Below are 24,355 nucleotides of genomic sequence, written 5' to 3' on the forward strand. Positions count from 1 at the left end.
CCGTTTAAAGGAACCAATGCGCTTGTCTGTATTGGCCTACTCCTCAAAATCTCCTTAACCACTTTATGGACCAGGAAACATCTCCCCTTCTTAGACCTATCTTCAAATAGGGCATCATATTCAGATTTCACCGGTTGTTTGTAATAGAAGGTCTTATATAGATCTTTTAGAACAATTTCAACAAGCTCTAAATTAAAGAGATGCTCCACCTCAACCAGTCCACCTGATTCCATACTAGAAGCATATGAGCCTTCCTCAGAGCCTGCATCTTTAGAGTCAAACTCTACATCATACTCCAAACCTATCTGTGACCTAGATCTCTAGTCTCAAATTCTTCTTTTGTGACAAAGTTCCTTTTCATCCATGCCATAAGTTCACTCAGTTTTGATGAAGTGTCAGCAGTAGCAGTGGAATCTTTAACACAATCTTGACAAAGGGATTATTTTACCACAAAGGATTTGTCACAAGCCAGACATGCTTTAGCTGATTTTTTCTTATTTTTCTTCTTAGTAGCAGAAGGCACACTGCAATAAACAAGAGAAATACTAACTAAACTACTGAAATTTGAACTAAAAGAAGTCCTCAACTGAGGACTTACCTGGGCAGCGATATAGTTGGTTTTTGAGAGGCATCTTCCATGACCACCAGCAATAGGAATTGAATAACTGCTGTCAAATACACACCCGCATAGACAGCACTGCCAGCGCCTCTAACACCGGCCAGGTGCATTATATAGGGCACTTACACCCTCTGGAATGCACGCTGCTGTGGAATGCACAGTGCACCCCCCTCTTGCGCCGAAAGGAGTAAGTGGCACGTCAAAGTAGACGCCCGCCCACCTTCCCGCACCCGGATCCCGGATTTACATGTGTCATGATAGACACATACTACCCCCCCCCCCCCCCCGAGCACCATGCTGCCGCACGGATGCCCCGGCTGGACACTCACCGGCATCCAGCCACACAGGAGGGGGAACGCCACGGCCCGGAAGGCCTAGGAAAAACACCTGTCTAATATACAAGGGAGAGAAGGATGAACCCATTGTGTGGCTGCCATGAAGTAGAAAGAAGAAATTACGTGTAATATTTGGGTTTCCCAAGGTTTAGCCTTCAGATACCAGAGGTCAGTTTTGGTGAAATATGGAAAAATAAGCAATTTTAAAAAGTGTTCTAATGAAAATATTGGCAGGTCAGAAAACTAAAACAGCACTGAAATTGTATTCTTCCAACTGAAATACAATCCAATAAACAGACTTAAAAAAAAAAAAAAATTTGGGGCTTAAATTTGAGTTATAAGGAATGGAGATAAAGAAATAGTTATGTGAGAAAAAGTAAAAAAATGTCATATGCCATGATACATGAATGCCCGCCATCTTCATATAGAGGTAAAGAAAAATAAAATGATGGTGGTTTCGGTCTACTGACTTACAGGGGTTATTTTTGTCACACACAAAAAAATAAAACATTTTAAAGATAGTCAAGCAACCAGGGCTTGACCACCACATGGATTGACTTTAGAACCAAACAGACATATTGGCTCCTGGCCAAAAACCCTGAATGAAGTACAGTATATGCCAGGCATGTCGAAACTGTGGCCCTCCAGCAGTTGTGAAACTACACATCCCAGCATGCCTTGCCACAGTTTTAGCATTCCCTAATAGAAAAACTGTGGCAAGGCATGCTGGGACTTGTAGTTTCACAACAGCTGGAGGGCCTTAGTTTGGACATGCCTGGTACAGATGTAGCCCCAGCCATCCTTGGTTTGGGCTCGCCAGACCCTCCCCGCTGGCGAACGTCGGTGGACAGGGGCTACACTGAACTGGGACGCGCGCGCGCGTCTCCCACACGTGCGCGTCCCAGTCTCTCGGCGGGGACGCTGCGTGTCCCTGCCCGTCTCCGCTTTCTGGGAGACGGGCAGGGTAAGGAGGGCGCTAGGGGTGGCGAGGGCAACAGCGAGGACCAGAGTTAGAAACGCCAGCCCTGCAAAGATGACACAAGCCCCATCTGTATATGCAAATATGTATTTGTCCACATTTTCCAAACTAACTGGTGCACAACTGTAGTCACATTTTCAAACATGCAGCATTCATTCCTACTTTACATCCACAAGTTGCCTGGAAAACATAAACTGTTGGTAGATCATGAGGACAGGTTTAGCAACCCCTGTATTAGTGGTTAGACTGTGGAGGGTAAAAGCTATTCTAATTTAGGCCTAATACATCAGGAATTAGTTTACACAACTGCAAAGAGATACAGACATTTAAATGCCTTTTAAAGCTGGGATCAAATAGCCTGATTCAGTACACAATGGATCAATTACTTGCTAATGTGTGTGTATTTTAAGGCCCCCATCAACTAGTGCAATATGGCCTGTTTTCGTGTGATTGAGACGCATGAACTGTATGAAAACTGGCACATCACATGTCCTTTTCCTGCAATTGGAATGACAGGCGCGCTCCAGTGCACTTCGCATGTCAATCGTAGATCTCACTGGCTGCCATGAATATTTCCTGCAATCGCACCTGATTAGGTGCACATCACATGCATTTGGGCATGCCATTACTCGGAGGAAAGTCTTGAGTGGCAGCTTAAGTCCATGTGATGCAATGAGAGTATTTTTGTACAATGTTATTTACAGAAAGAGACCATTTATGGGAGGTAACGTGGAACTGGCCACTCCCAAATACAGGCATGACGGGAGCATTTTTGGAGCTTGTTAAAGCATGGGAATGTGATCCTGTACGCAGTTACAATGGCTCTGGCATCTTACTTCCTGCAGCCTATATTTTGCACCATCTATTCTTCCAGCTCCTGCTGATGAAAAGCAACCTCATATCATAAAATGACCACCACCTACTACACTGTAAAAGCTCTTGGGGCCGCTGCAACCCAAAACATAGTGGCCAGCTTGGCTGCACAGCCAGCGGGCTACCGTCAACATGCAATTGCATCTCTGGGCGGGACCAGCCACGTAGGGGGCCCCCAGCATGCTAGCAACGAAGTTGTAGTTTTGGTATTACTCGCAAAGCTACAATTCATATTCAATTAGTCCCGCTGTTTTGTAATTTATACAATGTTGCTGATTTAAGTTGTTCTCCATAATTATTTCAAAACTGTGGTTTATTTTTTTTTATGAATTCAAGCGGTTAATTTGTAAACACATTTGTTTTTCATCAGTGTGAACTTGCAAAGTACTATAAAAAAAATAGAAAATTACTATTTGTACATTAAGCGGTGCTTCAGATTTTGCCAGTGAGAACAACAAAATACACTAGAACACATTGTACAGTGTTTTTAAATTGTGTTAAAAATAAGTTCAACCCACCTTTGTTGGCCGAAAATTTCACCAAAAGCACGCGGCTGGAACCGAGGCAAACAAACGTGAATCCAAGTAGAAATGTGTGCAGGGTGGATCTGGAGAACCATGATGATTGCTTACAGGGCTTGCACCTCATTGTAGATAGCTTTTGTGCATTGTTTCCTATTTACTGATATATAACAAATCTATTAGAATGTAATTTGTGTTTAAAAAAAAATAGAACAATAATCTAAATTAGGAGAGAACAGTATTCAGCATAGTTATGTTAAAAAAGAGATACATATTTATCTGGAAAATAAAAATACAGCTAGAATACAGTTTTGAGTACCCAAACAGTTTTTGATCTATGCATGCACAGGAGTAGCCCTGCACATATTCAGCCTTTTTTTTTAAACTTGCAGTGCCCAAACATAATTGACATGCTACTGGTGTTTGGGGCGGAGATGAGGAACATTCCAGAGAATGGGGCTGTGTCAGACAATTTTCTGGGCATGCCAAAGCCAGTGGCACCAGGACATTCCATTCTGACCAACTTGAGAGTTAACTTGTATGGTGAGGGAAGGGTGAATTGGGAAAGACAAGTGGACAAGTTTTAATATCCATCTTGTATGAGTACGTTAATTACTCATGTTCCATGTGGAGTCTTCAAACACATCAGCGGATCGCAGAAGACTGCTGTGTGCATCTTTTTACTTATGACTTCTTCTGGAACATACCTACCGTCTCTGAAGATGCGGTAGTTGTTCCAGTAGCTTCTTTCTCTGAATTAATCACTTCGTTCCCAATCAAAATAAACTTTGCGAATGAAGCATAATCACTTTACAGCTAACGACCCAACAATAACTCATGGGAACAGGAACTTATCCTGGATTTCACATGTTATTGCATGATTGCAGGTCCTTTTATACAAACGGTCTGTAATTGGATAATGCGATTTTTGATTAATGGTCACGCTATCAGGCTGTGTGTATAGGTCGAACAAGGATTGCAAGCAATTCAATTCTGGTCTTAATCCCAGAACCACACATATGTAACAGACTAGTTATAAACTATTTTAAATGTATACTGTAATTGAAATTGCACCACATGACAGACAGTTTAAGAATACAGATTACTGGAGCTCAACACATTGTAGTCAACATGACAGAAATTTTTGTATAAACAGATGTATAAAGGCCCATACACACTTAACGATTTTCAGCTGAAAATCGCTCAAAACAGCCGTATGCCACGGAGATTGCCGACTAGCGATGATGCGCGCTCCCGCATCATCGCTAGGAAAGTGGGTCATCTGCTGGTTTTACCAGCAGATGTGGCGATGATGGATGGTTTTCCATCCATCATCGCCGTGTGTGTACGCCTGCCGGGCTGAAAGATTAACCACTTTCAGCCCGGCGGACCGCCCCCCGCCCCCTCGCCTGTCATACTCACCCTGTGCTCCGTCTGGCTGGCCGGCTGGATGGATGCTGCTGCAGAGCCCTGCTCCCCGGCCAGGCTAGCCCCGCCCCCAGCCTGGCTAAACACACGGAGCAGACAGCACTGCTCCGTGCTAACACCCTGCTGGCCACCAATGTTTATATTATTGTGCCCACTGCCACCAATGTGTTCATTAAATGCCCCTATATAATAATATATATATATATATATTCAGTATTGAATCCCGGCGGTCGGGATCCCGGCGTTCAGAATCCCGACCGCCGAAATCCCGACAAGGGGGGGACGTGGATCGCCCCCCCTTGCGGGCTCGCTGCGCTCGCCACGCAGCGGGCCCGGTGCCTCGCTACGCTCGGCACACTAAATTATTCTTCCTCCAGGGGTGTCGTGGACACCCCCGAAGGGAGAATATGTCGGGATTTCGGCGGTCGGGATTCCGAACGCCGGGATCTCGACCACCGGGATCTTAACTGCATTATATATATATATATATATATATATATATATTAATATATATTTTATATATATATATATATATATATATATATATATATATATATATATATATATATATATATATATATATATATATATATATATATAATATATTATATGATATATTATAATATATTGATATTGTTGGTGCATTTAAATACATTGGTGGGCAGCTGTGTGCGTCGCTATCTGCTGGGGACGGCCATGGATAGTGTAGGGCACGGGGTGCCCCAGGCGGGGAGGGAGGGCGCTTTGGCGCTTACCCACTCCACTGGGGGGGGGGGGGTTGCCGCGTTGCTCCACGGGGAAATTATGCGGAAACATCACTCCGAGGGAGGGAAGGGGCTGGAGGGTGATGCAGTGATGGCCTCCGAGTCGCTCCAGGGGCACATGGGGGGGGGGGGGGGCATTTAAATAAATATACATTTGTGGCAGTGGGCATATAAATATATAAACATTGGTGGGCAGTGTTGGCGGTAACGTATATATTGCTGGTCTGTGCCAGCAATGCATACATTAGTGCCAACACTGCCCACCAATGTTTATATATTTATATGCCCACTGCCACCGATATACTGTATATATATGGAACCCTTGGAATTCAAACCCAGCCCATTTATAATGAAAGATTTTCAGCAAAGTCTTTCGCCTCCTGAAAATCTCTCGCTCTTTGGGGAAAATAGCTCAGTGTGTACGCACTACTTTGGTGAAAGATATAGCTATCAAAGATTTTGGCAAAGTCTTTTGAAATGAAAATCTTCAAGTGTGTATGGGCCTTTAAAGATAATGTTGTTACATCCAAGTGGCCGTGATGGGAAAAATACTACACCCCCTTCATACAGTTTACGGTTTTGCTATATATAATCACTTTATCGCTGCATTTTGTATGTTATTACCACAAGGTACAGTTTCAACTTATGTGCCATATGCTAAATATTAACCGTTTGCTCAGTGTGCTAATATGAACTTTCTGGGGAGAACTTTGCAAGCTACACCAAATATACACATATTGTTTTCTATTATATAATAATATAGACCTGTGTATATTATAAGCCCAGTAATAGCTGGAGGTGCTACACATGTCTCTTGCATGCTGCGAGCTAAGTGATCATACTTACATTAATAATGGAAAAAAAAAACTACATTAATCTACCCTGGGCTACTTTCTGCACACCTGCTCCTTGTTGTGTCTGCTCAAGGACTACGCTTATATGAACTGTGTATGCCGGCTTTAGTTACAGAAGTCCCAAAAGCTGAAAAATGCCCCAGAAAGGGGCGATTTTCATCTGATACTGAAGAAATTACAGTATTCTACATTAATATAGAATCAGGGAAAGTCCCTGTTCTCCCAATGGGAGGTATGGGAAATCCAACATTCTGGAACTTCTTGATTTGCAGATTTCGGTCAAAAAATCATTAGGATCAACAAGTCAGGTACTTTTAACAAGCATTTTTTACTCGATACCCTGCTCGATAAACAACTGATGCTCACTGATTAATCGGGGAATCACCCCTGATGTATGGCCTGAATCAGACATGGAACTCTTGTTGTTTTCCTAATCAATGTGATTGCAAAAATACCATTTACTATCAGGGTGCAGGGAGTACAGAACCTATAAGGCCCTCAGCTGAGGGGGCCCTTTTTGCCATTCCATATGTTATACAGTTTTTTTTCTCACCATTTGGGGTACATGCAAAACATTTTAATTTCTATGGGGCCCACAAAAGTCTAGATAAGCAAGGACAATGGTTCCCAACACAACTTTTGTGAATCATGGCACCCTGGGATATCATAATTACCCAAAGGTCAAATGTTTAAAAAAAACCTGAAAATTAAGTATATTGTGTTTATAGCATATGTCATCCTAAGGTTTAACTGTGTGGTGATGGACAGGATTTATTTCTGATTGTCCACATATTTTATGATCTGCAGCCACAAGCACTGCATTTGCCTGTTAAGGTGCACATTCATACTGCGATAGCAGCGTGCATTGCGATGCGTTATGGGCTGGATCACATTGCATCGCAAAGCAGTACAAAATGCGATCCGCGGGCAGTACAAAAAGTATGTGCAGCACATACATTTTGTACTGTGCGATGTGATTCCCCCGGGAGCGCGCATCGCACGCTGCTAGCTGCTATTGCAGCATGTATGGGGGACTTTAGACTGACCATAAATAATTTGAATTGGTCCTGGGCAATCCAAGGCACCAATGCAAGTGCTTTGAGGCACCCCAGGGTTGGGAACCATCGATCTAGGAGTTAAAGATTTTAGTAGCAGCACACAATCCATTTTCTGTAATGTGCTCATTCATTGGATTTGTATCATTGTAAACTGTGCTGCTAGTGTTCTCTATGGTCTTGTCTAGGAGAGCAACAATGTTGACATTGTAATTACCTTGCTCCAAATCCTTCAGAATGTATTCTCAGCATGCATCCGCACTTTTCAGTGAATGCAAACCTAGAGATGAGAAAAACAATCCAGTGAAAGTCTATGCTGATGGAAAAAAAAAAACATAAAATGCTATGTTCACACGTGACTGTCCTTAATGACGTAATTTTAATGTAAATTTTATTGAAATCATCTCAGTTATCAGAATGGAAAGAATGTAAGACCTGACAAATGAATGTTTGATTTCCCTTATAAAATGTAAATGACATAACTATAGACTTTGCTCTACTTTCCTTGAGAGCACATTGGTCTGTGACAGCTGGCACAAGATTGGTGTTTTCACTAATTAAAGTACAAGGGAAGAAACACTTACCACAGGAGGATAACTGTACAGGTTTTATGAGAGCACCTGGCTGTTCCCCCCAATAACTGATCCCTTGTCAAGTAACTACAGGATTTCTACATGAGGCACACAGTGTACAATTTACACACCGACCAAAGTCACAGCTGCCCATGTGGTACGTTGTTATGAGAGTACACTTACTGTGACACAATGAGGAAAGTTATCTCTGTGTTATTGTTCTGGAGTGGACTGACTGTTCTCCCACATGCCAGTGCCACCACCTACCTGTCCTGGGCTGCTGCGGCCAGCCAGGGACACGTCACCGCGCCACATCCCCCTCCCGCACACCGTCTCAACCCCACTAACTCCCTTCCCTTCTACATCAACAGCTGCACCGGCTCTTCCGGGCTATGACGTCACGCTAACCAAGCCTCGCTCTCTTTACCGTGACGTAATTTACTAACCCAGGAAGCCGGAGTTCAACTCGGCCTGAGAGCTGTCACTGTATCCGCACAGCAGGCTCCGGGCCGGCGGGGCTGCGCTGCCGGAGATACTCCGAGGCTTATTAGATCCAGTACCCGGTGTACTCGGCAGCAGCACAGAGTTCCCTGTACACGCCCCTCCTTACACCCGGCGCCTAGGCCAGCCCCTCAGCTATTTCCGGGCGTGCCGCCCCATGTGACCCGCAGTGGGCTAGAGCGAGGAGGAAGAGAGCCGTGACTGAGGTTCCCTGGAGAGATCGCGGTGCAGGTGAGCACTGTCACCATGACGATGCCCCCAGCCCAGCAGCCGCTGTCAGCTCAGCGCTAACCTCACGTGTTGTTTTCTCCTGTAGAGCCCCAGTCCGGGGAGAGCGGTGCCATGCAGAGCGTCATCAACTCGGTGAAGGGCAAGGCTCTGGAGGTGGCAGAGTACTGGACCCCGGTGCTGAAGGTGCGCACGTTACCATGGCAGCAGAAGTGGGCCGCCAGTGCAGTAGAACTGAGCTGCCCATTCCTGCCTCAGCCCCCCTCATAGCCTCCTGCGGTAATGTTTGCAGGGTAGAAATGGTGACTTCTGACGTCATCACGTGGGTATTGTTGGTCACTTCACATGTGTCATTTGTTTAAAAGTGCACCTGCTTCCACTCCACACTATGCATACCTTCTATTATCAATATAGTTTAATGTTGGGAGCACATCACCTCTGTATGGGGCAGATTTGGTAAAACACATCTTTTCATAGCCTGGGATTGGGCAATCTGTGGAGATAGCAGTGAGTATGTGACAGCATCGGGGAGATTCTTATTATCAGATTTTATTTATAAGGCACCACAAGTGGTTCGCAGCACCATATGTATAGAGATTAGTCTTTCTGTATGATTCAGGGATGTGGTGAATAACGAATACAGTACAGAGTTTGTGTGGGTTATTCTATTCAGCTGCTTTCTGCAACATCCAATTTTTTCCCATAACAATTCCCAGGATTAGCCGCATTATACTGCAGCTACTATGCTGGGTGTGATGTAGCTGTCAGGACCCAAACCCCTACTTGACACAATAAGTATAACCTTGGCTGTTTTCAGGGAACTAAATTCCCTCAAACTAATTGAATAACCCCTTGCGTGTCGCGAACTGTAGGAAGTGGGGAAGTGCAAAAGGAGTTGTATATCCGCAGGTGCTCACTAAGAGGACAATCCTATAGCGAGCAAACTTCACCCTTCATGGGTGTTCAGAGCTCTATGGGCCAGAAAGCACATTTTTGCAAATCTTGGCCATATGGGGCTGCGGGCAGGAATGGAGGGACCGCAGCAGGTATCGGAGATATTTGCTGCGGTTCTTTAATTATGCATTCAGGGGATACTTAATATTTGCCTCTAGCCCACACAAAAAGGTGTTTTCAGGGAAATACCCACAAATATACAATGGTAAATGGGCCCCTATCCCTTAAAGTGGCGTGCACTTCACATAGTTGGGTGTATATGAATCTAACTATATACTGCATAATAATTGTAAAATCCAGCTGACCACATGATTGGTTGGAACTGTTATTGTTCAGTATGTAAGCCTGTCTGATAATCATTGACAGGCTAAAAACTGCTGAACAATGGTCTAGATCACAGGTTCTCAAAGTGTGTCCTCCAGGAAGTCTGTTCTTTTTAGGAACCGTGGCGGGCAGGGCACAGGGTTCTTTTAGCAGGGCGCTGCTAGAGGGGCAGGGCACATTTTGCCCTTTAATAATTGGGAAGGGTGCAGCGTCCCGCTAAAACAGTGCACTGGTTACAAGGCAGTCCCTCGTTCCCTCATCCCAGTTGGCTGCGCTATTATAATGTGTATGCCCAGGTTACCAAAAACAGCAAGTAATGGAACACCTGTAACATTAAAAGACAACTACCGTAAGTGAATATGTAAGCCAGATTTTAAGGTCAGGGATCTTTTTAAACATATAGTTACGTTTTAAGGGGGTGAATCAATTGGGGTTTGTTTTTGTTTTGTTTTTTTTGTGTGTGTGTGGGGGGGGGGGGATCAGAGCAATTAAATTGTTGCTCTGTTTGTGCCCCCAAAAGAATGGTCTTTAGCTGCAAATGGCAGCTAATTCTGTCTAAAATCTTAGTTAGTGCTGCTGAACACCCATTTGGGCACCAGAACAAAGGACTTTTTACACATCAGTAATAAGAAATGTCTCTCCCTCTCCTGCGGGTAATAGGTGCCCCAATAGGGCAACAATTGACTTGCTACATTTTGCATCCATTACTGGCCGCTGTGGGGTGAAACAATTGATTCACCCCATAGTCTAAGGTCCACTAGACAAAATAGTGTTATCTAAAATGTACTTTTAGTGCCTTCAATTTAAAATGTACAGGATATATTTATTTTTGGTGGGGGTGGATTGCTTTTTGAATGATGAGTATCATTGTAGACTTATCATACAGTATGTTTACATTCATTTCAGTTATAATAAGCTTATACACTCTAATTAACTGACAGCAGAAATTATTCCTGAAGTGGTGTATGTATGCACTGAGCTTTCTGAACACCACAATAGTTTTTATAATAGGCTACGACTGATGTGTATAAGCAGGTCTGTATATTATTGACTAAAACTTGATCTTTATACATTAGGAGTCCAAGTTTAAAGAGACCGGAGTTATTACCCCCGAAGAGGTAAGTAGAAATTTATGCGACATTGTTTTCTATTGGTTTGCTCCTAGTTATGTGTTTTGTTGTTTTTTTTGTCATGTGCTAATGTTGGGCCAAATACTTTACTCTTCAGGGCAAATCTATTCGTGCATCCAATAATATACAAGTGGTGTGTATGTCTCTGTGTCACACACATCGCTGCTGTCACTGATTCTTTGTGACACTCATGCTCACAGCTTACCTGTGTGGAATTGCATGGTGTGTTAAATTTGAGGATCCCTTCTTCTTTGCTTGCTATGTGTATGACATAATGCCAGCTCTGCAACTGTTAGAGCAGTATTTGTGCTGCCTCACCCAGTAACATGCCTCTGCATGGCATTTTAGTTATAGGTAACTTAAGCAACCCCAATCAGTTTATTTTTAAAAACAAACAAACATGCTTGCACACTTAATGGGGCATTTAACGTTTACATTCATTTACAGAATAGTAACCAAAAGGTAGCACAAAACCGCTTGTATGTAGAAATTGTTTTTTTTTTCTTAAAAAAAAAAAAACCTTCAACTTGACTTCGATGTTGATACATCTAACATTTGAGAGAGCTATAATGTGGAGAAGTTGCCCACGGCATTCAATCAGATGTTGCCCTTTAGAGGCTGTGCTAAAGAAAATACAGGTTAGATGCTGATTAGTTTTTCTGGGCCGCTTTTCCACCTTGTTCCTCTCCAAAGTTTTCTACATCTTCCCCCAAAAACAATATTTCCACCTTTTCCATTATGCAGTTCCCAGCATGCTGAGTGCAATGCTAACTGCCAGTTACAGTTGGGTCCATATGTATTTGGGCACTGACACCATTTTCCTAATTTTGGCTCCATGAGCCAGAACAATTGACTTGAAATTAAACAATGGAGATGCATTTGTAGTGCAGACTTTCAGCTTTAATTCAATGGGTTGAACAAAAATATTGTGTGAAACATTTAGGAATTGCAGCCATATTACATGTCCATCCAGGTTGACCGTGGGCAAAAGGTTGATGCATGAAAAAAACTAAATGAGTTTTGCGGTTGTTTGGTGTCAATGTTGACACCTGAGTCTACTGTATCCCGTTGCATTATTATTATCATTTATTTACAGTATATTGTGCCACAAGGTTTCCGCAGTGCCCAACAATACATAAATGACCAAAAAACAAATAATGAATGACCGTACAAGACCATTTAGGACAGGTACATGGTATAAAAGGATAATTCCATCAGGGGACAGGACACGGAAGCAATTATCAGGGTGGCAGAGATGTATATAGTCTAAGAAAAGTACATTAGGAGAGAGGGTCCTGCTCGTGAGAGCTTACATTCTAAAGGGAAGGGTAAGACAGACAGGAGTGACACATAAGGGGTAGCAGTGAGCATAGACAGTTAGGATGTTTCCTTTTTGGGCCACTTTTCCATTCCCAAAGTCCATGTGAATGGTTGATAGATATATATATATATATATATTTCTCCTCACATACCCATGCTGATTTTTTTTTTTTTTTTTTTTTTTTTATATATATTCACCTGGTCTGTCAGCCATCCGAATACTGTTTCGAGGGGCTCAAGTGTAATTGGCCTTTACTGTGGATGTCTTCAGATATTTGTGGGTCTTTCTGTCTTTAGTGTTCTGTTCAGCAAGTGAAATGCATTCTCAATAGGGTGATTGACTTAGCCATTGCAGAATATTCCACTTATTTGCCTTTAAAATCAGCTGGAATGCTTTTCCAGTATGTTTTGGGTTATTATCAATACTGTGAAGCACCCAATTAACTTTGTAGAAATTGTCCAAAGGCCTCCATACACTAATTTCAGGTATTGCATGCAGCCTTGCAGATTATGTGGACTATGATGATGGGTTTTGAATGACAAATCGTTTTACATCATCTAGTGTATACGCTCTATCACAATGCCAATGCGCACACCCACGGTTCATTCATTGCTTCTGATTTCCTGATTGCTTCTTCTAATGCTCCTCTGCGATGGACAGCTTTTGAGCGAGTCTGACCTTTTTCTTAAATTGCCTTAAACGGGCAATGACGGCCGTGTTGCAGCTGCAGTATGGCTGTCGTTAACAAGGACTTCCTCCCTGTACATGTTCATATCAGGGCTGTGGTCATTATCCGCACATGGGAATGGGAAACCTAAAAAATATTGTACACACAACGATATTGGTAGCAATATTGTTCAGAAGCCACTTCATGAGCGATATTGTTCACAAGATCATCTAGTGTGTATGGGGCTGAAGGGTTGATTGCAAGTTATGTACAGTATTTGATTAACTAAAATAAGTGACCGCACAAAAAGTTAATTAGAATGGTAAATAATAACTGTAGATTTCAGATGACATTGGAGATTATGGAGAACTCGCAAGCAAGTCCAGCTGTAGCATTGAAGCGCAGAGATACCCAATGTCTCCAAAGCTTGATACACACCTATACAATCATTACACCAATCACATGATTATTGTATAGGTGTGTATGCAGTGGCGTTAGCCGATACATGGCCTAAAAGGCTCCTGTAACGGTTGAATCGGGAGGTCGCATCTTATTTGCAGTAATATGTTAGGTGCCTGACCACCTGCTTCCATGGAAGAATGTGTTTTCTGAGCTATTTGTGTGTGTGTGTGTGTGTACGTTAGTCACTGGAGGTCAACTGATTAACAAAACGCTCCGGGGATTGGAAGGATTGGCATAGCGTGTAACCAGTTTTACTCTAGTTCCAATTGTTTGTTATCTACAGTATATACAGTAGTTGCATAGACAAGTGGAATGGATAAAGAATGTGAGTGCATTTCCAAAGAGGCACAACAGTTGCTGTTTGATACAGCTCTGAGGAAGTTTTCATTGCATCCTGTTTCCGTTTTTTGCCTCAACAAATTCATGTGCATTTTTTTTATTTTTTTTGTTCTCAATTATTTGAGCTTGTTATAAATGGATTATTATAATTGCAATATATATCTCCTTCTTCTTTTTTTTTTTTTTTTTTTTTTTTTTTTTTTTTTTTTTTTTTTACAACAGTTTCTGGCTGCTGGTGACCATCTTGTTCATCACTGCCCTACATGGCAATGGTAAGTACAACAATTGGTAATACAGCTCATTGTTACCCTCTATCTTTTCTTTTCTGCAAATTTACCCTCTATAATTCGTGATTATCAATCCATTTAAGCGTCTATTGTACAGTATGTATCACTGTGGTTTCGTCTTTTGGAAAAATCTCCTCAAAGCTGTTACAATCAGCTCCCACTAAGAATGTGATTTTATTTCCTATATCTGTAATCGGAAACTCGGTCATTCAGAATATATCAAATCTAAATGATTTTTGTTCCAAGGTACAACTACAGGTGTCTTATAACACCCTGACAGTCATTAGCCAGACGTCGGAATCCGGACTGCCCAGACTCAGACAGCGGGGGGAGCGCAGTGAAGCCCCTTGCAGGCTCGCCACGCTGTGGGCACAGTGGCTCGCTGTGCTCGCCACCTAATTTATTCTTCCTCTATCGGGGTTGCGGACCCCCACGAGGGAGAATATCCGTGTGTCGGGCTCTTAGCAGTCGGGATTCCGAAGTCGGGGTAGTGATTGTCAGAATCCCAACTGCCGGTGAGTCCTCCGGCACCCACCACTATAATTCAAACTCCATCTTCAGATGGCTTTAGCAGCGACTTACCTTTTTGTTTTCACAAGAGATTTTCTCAAATGGGTTCCATATGACTCACAGGAAATGTCTAGGTCTACATGAGTTTTTCACAATTTTGGGGGGACTTTTTCATGTTTTACCATGCAGGTGGAATCTGAATGGGAATGTTCAAGCGTGCCAAGCGCAGCAATAACAAATCAGGGCATCTGACCTGAGGAATGGTGAGGGACGCAAGGGCACAAGCTACACTAATCAGGGATCGACATTAATGCTTAAAAACATGTCTACCTGGACATTGTCTTTCTCCTATGCCACACCCTTCTCAGATGCCTCCCTGCGCTCCTCCAATGGCCATACTCCCTTTCTGCTCTGCTAACACCAGTCAGCTACATGGGTCCACTGAGCTGATGATCAATGAAAGGTCCTACTTCTCCAATTCTTTAGTAGTATGTTTAAGCACACACTATCCGTTTTTCTCAGTTTGCAGCCTCCACGTCTATTGCAAATAATTGAATTGTCTCTCTGAATGGTAATAGTGAATGCTGACCATAAGTGGAACGAAAACCACAAAGAAACATTAACTGTTTTAGACCCTATTTAGGCGCAAAAGTGTTTAGGTCGGAAGTTCAACAGTTTAATGTTGCCATAGGTTAACACCAAGGGTCCAATTCAGACCTGCTCACTGTGCTGTGTGTGTTAAGATCCCAGCAAGCAGATTAACGCCGCCCCTCTTCCCTTCCCGGACCTGAACCTTATAATAATACATCATGGATAGGAAAAGCTGATTTCGGGTCATGGGTTTTGGTCCATTAGGGACTAGAGGGCTAATTTATCATTGTATATTTAAAGCTTTATTCCCCAAAACATCTGTTTTCCCCTGAATGTATCACAGAGGGACCGCAGCTGATGGCTTTCTATTGGAAACTGCTGCAAAGTTTACCAATTTCTAGAATGCAAAGCATTCTAATAATTGTCAGCAGCTTGTTGTAGCCTATGTGCTTCACAGTTCCGCAGGGTTACTGCAAAAGCCTCAAGTCGCTTATGGCATGTTTGGTCAGCACAACCTTGCATGGGCACAAGCCGCAGGAAATGCTCCAAACACTGTGTACTGTAAAAAGGTATTATCCAGCATCCCACACAAAGTATTTGCATATTGCAGTGCGATCCATGGTGCTAATATCCTGCCCAAATCACACTGAATATATGATAAATAGGCCAAGACACTCATAGAGGAAGGAAGGGGACATACATAAGATCTTTCGGTACTTGTTTCCTAGCACGTTGTGTGCACGGCCACAACGATCTTGATCTGGGGCATCGCAGGTAAAAAAATCGCGTCGGTCGCATCGCATGCGGGCTAAAAAAATCGCATGCGATGCGACCGACGCGATGCCCGCGATTTCCCATAGGGAACAATGTAAAATGCCTCATTTTAACCAAATCAACATAGGGAACAATGATAGCTAATGCAGAGGCACAGGTCCAGATGGTGATGCTATAGTGGTGTTATGTAAATCTATGCACAGTACTGTACTGTCCAAACCATACTGAGGGAAACCTATAAAAAAAGAAGAGCTTATCCTTTCACTAAGCCCATATGGCTGACTAGAACTGTAAATAAATCCTATACATTCCTGTCTCTGTTGAATAGATGTCTTTGTTCTATTCTAATAATGTGATTTTAGAGTTTCATAATACAGTTGAGATTTTACATGGTAACTTTTCAGTTCCAGTTGTTCCTTTAGAAACCAACCTCTCATATTTTGTATCACATTTGCACATGTAAACATAGAATGCAAACCACAAAGTACATTAAAATGCAAAATAAATATGCTTACCTAGTATGTTTCTATTTAAATGCCCACTTGGTTAAAATGCGCTAAACATGGTTACAATTGTAACTGGCAAGAGCATTCTGAGTTTGCCATAGTCATGTAGACCTATTAAGTATCAAGCTTCTGTAGGTATTCCACGACCCCCATAGAGGGAGAATAGAATAGGTGAGCCCGCAAGAGGCTTTGTTGCGTTTACCACGCTGTCTGAGTCCAGCCAGTCGGGATCCCAACGTCAGGCTAACGACTGTCTGGACCATATTCCACTCCCCCCCCCCCCCCCCCCCTCAAGCAGCTGATTCTCCATCGTTTAACTCCTAGCACTATCAAGAGTGATGTTGCTACACAGATAAATAAGAAACCACAATCGCAGAGATTGCAGCTCCCTTTCCTCTAAAGCTATGTCAAAGTGGTGAATGATAATCTGTAAGTGAATAATAATCTACAGAAACAGGGGAACCCTGTAAGAAACCTTTTTATCAAACGTCCCACAGCTCCATAAGTGCCCTGAAAAATTGATTTACTTGGAATGCTGCTGAACATTAAAGTACTAATCCAGTCTTGTATCTATTCTGGATACAGTACTTTACACAATGTGGAGAGGAATGATTAGCACCCAGTCACTAGGGAACCTGTTACATCAAGTGTTCTGTGCCAAAAGATGGAGGAATCGGAAACCCTCCAAAAAAGTTCAATAGTAATGATGGCACCGGTCCTAAACAATTGACTCTTAATGCTTCGTTTTAAATAACATTTTTCTTGAATTTCATCAAACATAACATCAATAAGTAGACATCTTATCAAATGTGGCCCTTCAGAGTATGAGGTTCATTTGAGAAGTGTGGTTAAAAAAAAAAATAAAAAATAAAAAAGCACATAATCTCCCTCGAGGGCAATACACTTGGTTCAGCAAATTTTCCGTGGGTTAATAACATTATAAAAGGGTGTCTTAAAGCTTGCAAAATACTCATTGATGGCAGCAATGACTTCCTCATTCGCATAGGGCCAAAAAGGATCCATGTGGAATGGAATCTATTTCAATTTGTGTAATTCTGCATAGAATCCATTTTTATTCGTTGCAACTGCTCAGCCACTTATTTCAAACGGCTACTGCAAGTCAACAACAACATCTCATAGAAAATTACCTCACTTATATCTCAATTACATGACCCTCAAAAAAGTGCCTCAGGCTGTGCTCTACGATCATGTGTCCACAACACCCACTTCCTTCTGCTGGTTAAAGCAGTCGTTGTCCTTGGCAGCAATGTGCACTTCCATTAACCCTTTCCTTGCTGCAGGAGATGTTATTTAGAACAATTGGCTCTTTGCATGTGCTCCCTTCCTAATAGCCTAGATTTACATCATCACACCTACAGAACTCCTTTTATGTAAAGTTGCACCATCGCCTTCCAGTAACACCCAACTTTTGTGGGAATTCAAATAGCCTTGGTAAATTACAATAAATCTTAATTGCCTGAATTTGCATATACAGGCCCTGACACATGTACTCCACTAAAGATTGCGATATCTATAGACAGATGGAGTTGCTCGCAACTGTGAGTCAGGACCCAAGTCCAAAGTGTTTTCTACTCAAAAATGTTTGAATTCAGCCCAAACTGCTTTTTAGTAAATGTTCAGTTAACTGCAAAAACATGTTTTGTGAGATTGTATATGCTAAATTTCTTAACAATTTTGTTTTCAGTTTTATTAAATTGTTTTTGGTCATATCTACTGTGAATTTTAACATATTTTGAAATGACTTGGACGAAACCTAGATGAATGACACATAGGCCAAGTGGCCTAACTATTGTGTCTCTTGTTGAGGAAAACCTATTGTTGTAAAAACCATAGTAAAATTGTAATTTTACAAGTAATTCCTTTTTTTTTTTTCTTTTACATTTCCTGAGTGTTGTAAACAATGATTTCTTGACATAAGGCTACTTCCACATATTGTGCTACTGCTGCTATATTCTCTTCTTTCATTTCATCCCATGTTTTACATACTTACTTTCTGTTTTCTTTTTTTAACCTTATTTAGGGCAGCTGGTGAGGAGTCAAAAATTAAACCTTATCTGCCTAATGGAAAACAGTTTCTGTTGACAAAGAATGGTAAAGTCATATCATTATAACTGTGTTAATGTTAAATTTACTCTGTAGAAATAAATGATGCTTAAAATAAATATAAAAAATTGACAATGTTTTTTCTATTGCATTATTTAAAAAATGTATTCACCATATTTGATTTACACAACTTTTAAAATGGTTTCAGTGGCAATATGTCCATCTTTCCAACTTCTTATTGGTGACCCTGCCCCCCATGTTCCCTTCTCACATCCGGGGTTCTAAAACAACCAAAAGTCCCTATAGAGAAGGAGTATATAGTCTAGTAACTGCTAACTTTTAGGTAGTAATTAAAATGCATGTTAATGAAAATATTATTTTACTGATGTGTCCTCATGCATTATTGTTGCAGTCCTGCCAAACAGACCCTCTTTGTTTGCCAGGTCTTGTGAGGCTTCTCTAACATCAGGTATCTTTTGCATCTTTTTGGCCAAAAATGCTGCTTCTTCGCTATGCAATGTGATTAGGAAGCACCGAGACTGTGCAGATTAATTTAGTAGGCAACACTTGTATATCTGTGCTCAACTGAGTTTCTAAATTTGTATACGAAGGCCAAGGCATATTTCCATGACATGTTCCTAGGAGCTTCATATATCAAATTAATCCGCACATTCTCCAGTTGCAATGGGGGTGCATTTTCATCAGAAAAAGACATCCTACGCTAGCAGTTACATTGGACCTGTCCACTCACTCTTGAGGTGTGTAGAGGCTAGATTTATGAGTACTGTATCTGTGTAGAGGAATGTGCTTTGCTTTATGTAGCCTTTGCAAAGGTGGCTTAAAGTCACACTTTTTTTGGTGTATAAATATTGTGTTTAATTATAGAGCGATGTTAATCAGACTACATACTCTTGGAAACCTATTCAAACCAACCCTGAGAAGTAATTTTTCTATATTATTAATGACCCTTTTTCCAAACATTGAGTTGGTTATTGTAAAACATTCATCTTTATGTTGTGTAGTCACACCAGTGTTTCTTCCACCTTGTTCCGTCACGCCGAAAGTTGACCTATATCCCAAGATTTTATTTTTTGTAGCAGACTGCAGCTGGTTGTCTTTGAGTATATCCCTGTATTTTGCACCATCTATTGGTCCCTCAGCTTTAGCTTTATTAAAAAAAAAAAAAAAAAAGCCCAGTTCCCACTGTGGAAGTGTTCTCCACAACTCAATGCTGCCACTCGATGGCATTTGCTGAGGGTAGAGCAGTGCTAGCTTGCTTCCACAGATAGCATTTTATGTTGGAGCCAAAAAGTTCCATTTTTATTTTATCTGACTAACTTATGACACATTATTTGTGTTACGCTTGTGTTTTCTGGCAAACTGACGGTGGTTTTTTTTTTTTTGTGTGTGTGTTTTTGGGACAAAACTGTCAGATCAAGGATTTATCCAAATTTTGTGAATGACCGTTTCAGAGCAAATTATCAATTTTTGTAATTTTCTCTAATCTTTTACGATATTTTAATTTCAACTGGCCAGATAATTATGTAGTGTATGTCTAGCTGAAGAAGAAGCTCAACATTATTGGTCCCCCTGAACTTTACCCCTTTGGGCAGTATTCAATGTGAATAATCGCGATGTGCAGCGAATCCTGTTTAGGATTCGCTGCACAGTTGCCGTGTTCCGGAGGGCTGGAGCATTTGCTGCCAGCCCTCCCTGTCGCCATATTCAATGCTGCAGGGGCTCGCTGCCCCTGACGGCGAATTTTAACCCGGGGACGGCAGCAGGCAGGGAGATGGAAGACTCCCTGTCTGCGCCGGACACTGTGGGGCAGAAGCAGGGCTCCCGGGGACACAGGCACAGAGCAGCCAAGGATAAAACCATAACAATCTGTAAAAGCAATTGGAGGAACATTATAAAAACCCTTTATGAGCTAGAACGCTCAGCAAGATCAATGAGCACTCAGCAATGTGCTAGCACTGTGTGCTGATCATTCTGTCAGGGTCAGTGTTCTCAGGTGAGAACACTGCCGATTTTACTAGATTTATCCAGCATGCTGCATGTTAATCGCCGGGCGATAGCTATGCGCGGGCCGTGCATCACTATCGCCTCTACACACGGAGTGATGTGGGGGCATTTTCTAAGCAATCTAGTGAGATCGTTTAGCAAATGCCCTGTGTGTGGGCTCCATAAGAATATGATATTTGATGAGAGATGTAGACGCGTTGCTGAGAAGACTGAAATACTTAATTCGATTGAGTATGTATGTATTTATTTATTTTTTAAATGAAGTATTTTTTTATTGATTTTTACAGTGAAACAACCAAAAAAAAACTAACACAGACAGTAGCATTTGGTTCAATTGGAAGCATTGCTGCCTAAATTGCCCATTACTAAATACAAAAATATATGCTGCAAACACGACTGCATTGTTGCAGGCTATAAAATCATAGATTCTGTATCTGGTTGCTATGCGCAACACCACAGCATCTCTGCTTTAGTAAATGTACTAATGAGCACACAAAACAATTGAATAGCTCAGTTGGTCACCCATTAATTATCGTCTCCAAAAAACTCAAATGACTCACCTCCTAAGAGTCTTTATTTGATGGAGTATTGAGTGGGTTGCAAGGTTATGAAATAGGCTGTACTGTATATAGCTGCTGAATGGAGCATTGTGAAAAGGACTTTCCGCTGAGATGCTTTTAATCTCTAGCAGAAAACCACTTAAATCAACTTGAGAATTTGCAAAAGGTTTGTTCTTTAACATAAGTAAAAGCAGCATTTTGGGAAGTCCTAACATTGCTCGACTAATGCACTGTGTAAGAGGTGCTTGCTAATGTCCCTAATCCCAGCATCCTTTTAGTGCTACTACAAGCTGCCAGGTCACCTCTTGGATATTGTAGCTTTTCAGAGCAGCCTCTTCTTATTTTCATTTTTGTGTAGTTGTAGTTATTTGCCACATTCCATCACGGAACCACAAGTGTGCGTTGTCCTCATGGGCACATCACCCATTTTAACGTTTAGAAAACCTCTCCATTTGTGAGCAAAGTGGGTAGAAAACAAAGTGTTTTTTTCCAGATGACATTAGGTTCTGACGACTGATATTTGGCAGATGAGAAGGCAAGATCTTGATCTCCTAGTGTACAGGTGCACTCATTACTAACTGACACATTTTAAAAGATCCACAGGTGGAGCTAATTATTTCCCTTGTGATTCTGTGAGGAGACCTGGAAAACGTTAACTGTTGGTAGCTCTCGAGGACTGGAGTTGGCTACCACTGTGGTAGGGGATATAGATTGTAAGCTCCACTGGGGCAGGTACTGATGTGAATGTTCAACTATACTCTGTAAAGCGCTGCGGAATGTGTGCACTATATAAGAAACTGATAATAAATATATTAAACATTAATGCATTTTGTGTTTAGAATTCGGTACAATCCCCAAAATACCTCTTTATGGTATGCAAATATTCCAAAATACTGTAGAATCTGATTTTCGAAATACTTCTGGTCCTAAGCATTTTGGATAAGGTTTCGATATACATGGCATGCAACACTTAAATATTAGTCACTTTGACTTCATTGTAATTTGACTTCATTGTAAATTGTATACTTAAAATCAATTGTAATTTTTTCTTTTAGTTCCATGCTACAAAAGATGTAAACAAATGGAGTACTCAGATGAGCAAGAAGCCATTATAGAGGAGGATGATGGAGATGGAGGATGGGTTGATACATTTCATCATTCGGGTATTTTGTGCTTTTGGAGTTTATTTTTTTTATTTTGCATCTTTTTGTTTCAGTGTTTCAACTGGAATCTGAAGACCTAATGTAAAAATCCTATGTAGCTTTGAAGACAGACTTCCCAGGCAGTAATATGAAACCATTAGGGAAACACTTGACCTCTATTTTCCAGTAAGCGAAATTAATTAATAAAACATGTTGGCTTTGGCTGTGTACTCATACACTTGTGTAAAGTGAACATGTAAACTCTATAACGGGTAATTACTTCTGTTGAAAGATATTGACTTGAAAGTAATACTTTAGACAGAAAGTCCATTTGCTGTCAATTTTGACAGTCAAAGTTTCTCTTGGTCTTGTTCATTGTCATTTATCAATTGGTTCCAAGAGCAATTATGTGCGGTAACCACAAAATAACAGCTTTTAGCAGTCAATTGTAATTAATCTAATGAAACCTATCCTATTTAAATTGATTAATTTTCTATTTGCATAATTTCAAATAAGCCCAAAGTAGTAGTAATATAATAATACTTTTATTTATATAGCGTGCTTTCTCCGATAGGACTCAAGGCGCTTAACGAACTGAGTGTAATACAGTACAGGAACAATGAAGTACAGAAAAGCTTTGCAGAAACTATACTTAAAGGAACTATGGAATTGCTTGAGTAAACAAAGTCTATAGTCTGTTTGAATGATTCTAAAGTCTGGGTCTCTCGAACTGTGTGGGGAAGCTCGTGTGTGTCGTAAGCAGTGGTTTCCAAACTTTTTCGAATCACGGAATTTTTTTTCTTGGCACCCCTAGGCCAAAAGTTTCTTATTGAGCACTTTAGTTAAAAAAAAGTTTTATATGACATCCTTAGGGTCAGTTATGTGGGGAATGACAGGATTCACTACCATTTGTCCACATAGACTATGATTGGAAGCCACAAGCACTGGTTTTGCCTATTACATTGACCATAAATACTTTGAATTGGTCCTGGACCACCAATCCAGAGCACCCCTGCAAGGGCTCCGCGGCACTGCCACGGCACACTGTTTGGGAACCACTGGAGTAGAGAATGGGATATGGAGCATGCGGGTTCTTCATAAATCAGAGGAGCGTGCTAGCCAAATGTATCTGAATACATAACTAACCACCTAAAAAAAAAAAAAAAATCCTGTGGGGCAGATGTATTAATATGGTAATAACACTTTAAAAATAATGGGTCCCGCTTCTCCTGCATAATAAGGAGAAGCAAGCACCTGTAACAGCCTAATGTATTAACCCCTATGCAGCCAATAAGGAGAGTCATTGGGCGGTATTCAATGTGAATACCGGCGATGTGCAGCGAATCCTGTTTAGGATTCGCTGCACATTCGCCATGGGTCGCCGCGTTCCGGAGCCTCGCCGGCTCCGGTATTCAACGAGTCAGGGGCTCGCTGCCCCTGACCGGCGAATATGAGCTCCTGCGGCGAACGCCGCAGGGAGCCTGAGGACGGTGGCAGGCAGGGAGATGGAAGTCTCCCTGCCTGCCCCACAACGTTTGTGGGGGGGAGGTGGGCTCCCCGGGTGCCAGGCAGCACAGGCTGCCCCCCGGGGGTGCCAGCAGGGGACCGGGCATATTCACTACACCCGATCATGAATATGTAATGATCGGGTGAAGTGAATATATGAATATCTAATGAGCGGCTCGGCTCCGGCGCCCCCTGCTGGCTGGTCAGTGTAAAAAAAAAATATATATTTTTTTAAAATTAAATATATATTCATGTGCTTACAGCACATGAATAAAAATAACATGCCCCTCCTCAGAATAAAATTCCTGATTTTTTTGACACCAAATGTAAAAAACAAAACACTTTATTTTAAAAGTTCACATTCCACTTCACCATAAAAAGATAGCGATTGCTACTTGGTGAATCATGGCGAAAAAAACCTTCAAATGTATTCGCCATCTGGTCATTGAATAGGGTGATTCACC

General features: G+C 41.7%; 2 protein-coding genes across 5 annotated transcripts in view; one reads left to right on the forward strand and one right to left on the reverse strand.

The window, feature by feature from the left end:
* SLC35A5 (solute carrier family 35 member A5) overlaps nt 1–8,930 on the reverse strand; it is a 37,480-nt gene extending 28,550 nt beyond the window's left edge. Inside the window, exons 1-3 of one of the 4 annotated variants that reach the window (XM_083172679.1) lie at nt 8,794–8,930; nt 7,646–7,708; nt 3,325–3,487 (exon numbers count right to left, since the gene is read on the reverse strand). In XM_083172679.1, the coding sequence (XP_083028805.1) occupies nt 3,325–3,454 (130 nt within the window). In that variant the 5' untranslated portion in view covers nt 3,455–3,487; nt 7,646–7,708; nt 8,794–8,930. Of the gene's footprint in view, nt 1–3,324; nt 3,488–7,645; nt 7,709–8,183; nt 8,405–8,446; nt 8,751–8,793 lie in introns of those variants that run through there. The other 3 variants (XM_083172678.1, XM_083172676.1, XM_083172677.1) reach the window with 3 other exon arrangements.
* ATG3 (autophagy related 3) overlaps nt 8,414–24,355 on the forward strand; it is a 31,016-nt gene continuing 15,074 nt past the window's right edge. The window contains exons 1-6 of the mRNA XM_083172680.1: nt 8,414–8,732; nt 8,818–8,915; nt 11,084–11,125; nt 14,149–14,198; nt 18,636–18,706; nt 22,299–22,406. Coding sequence (XP_083028806.1) covers nt 8,844–8,915; nt 11,084–11,125; nt 14,149–14,198; nt 18,636–18,706; nt 22,299–22,406 — 343 coding nt within the window. The 5' untranslated portion in view covers nt 8,414–8,732; nt 8,818–8,843. The remainder of the gene's footprint in view (nt 8,733–8,817; nt 8,916–11,083; nt 11,126–14,148; nt 14,199–18,635; nt 18,707–22,298; nt 22,407–24,355) is intronic.

This window comes from Crinia signifera, chromosome 2 (genome assembly GCF_055691185.1).
Source record: "Crinia signifera chromosome 2, ASM5569118v1, whole genome shotgun sequence".
NCBI lineage: Eukaryota > Metazoa > Chordata > Amphibia > Anura > Myobatrachidae > Crinia > Crinia signifera.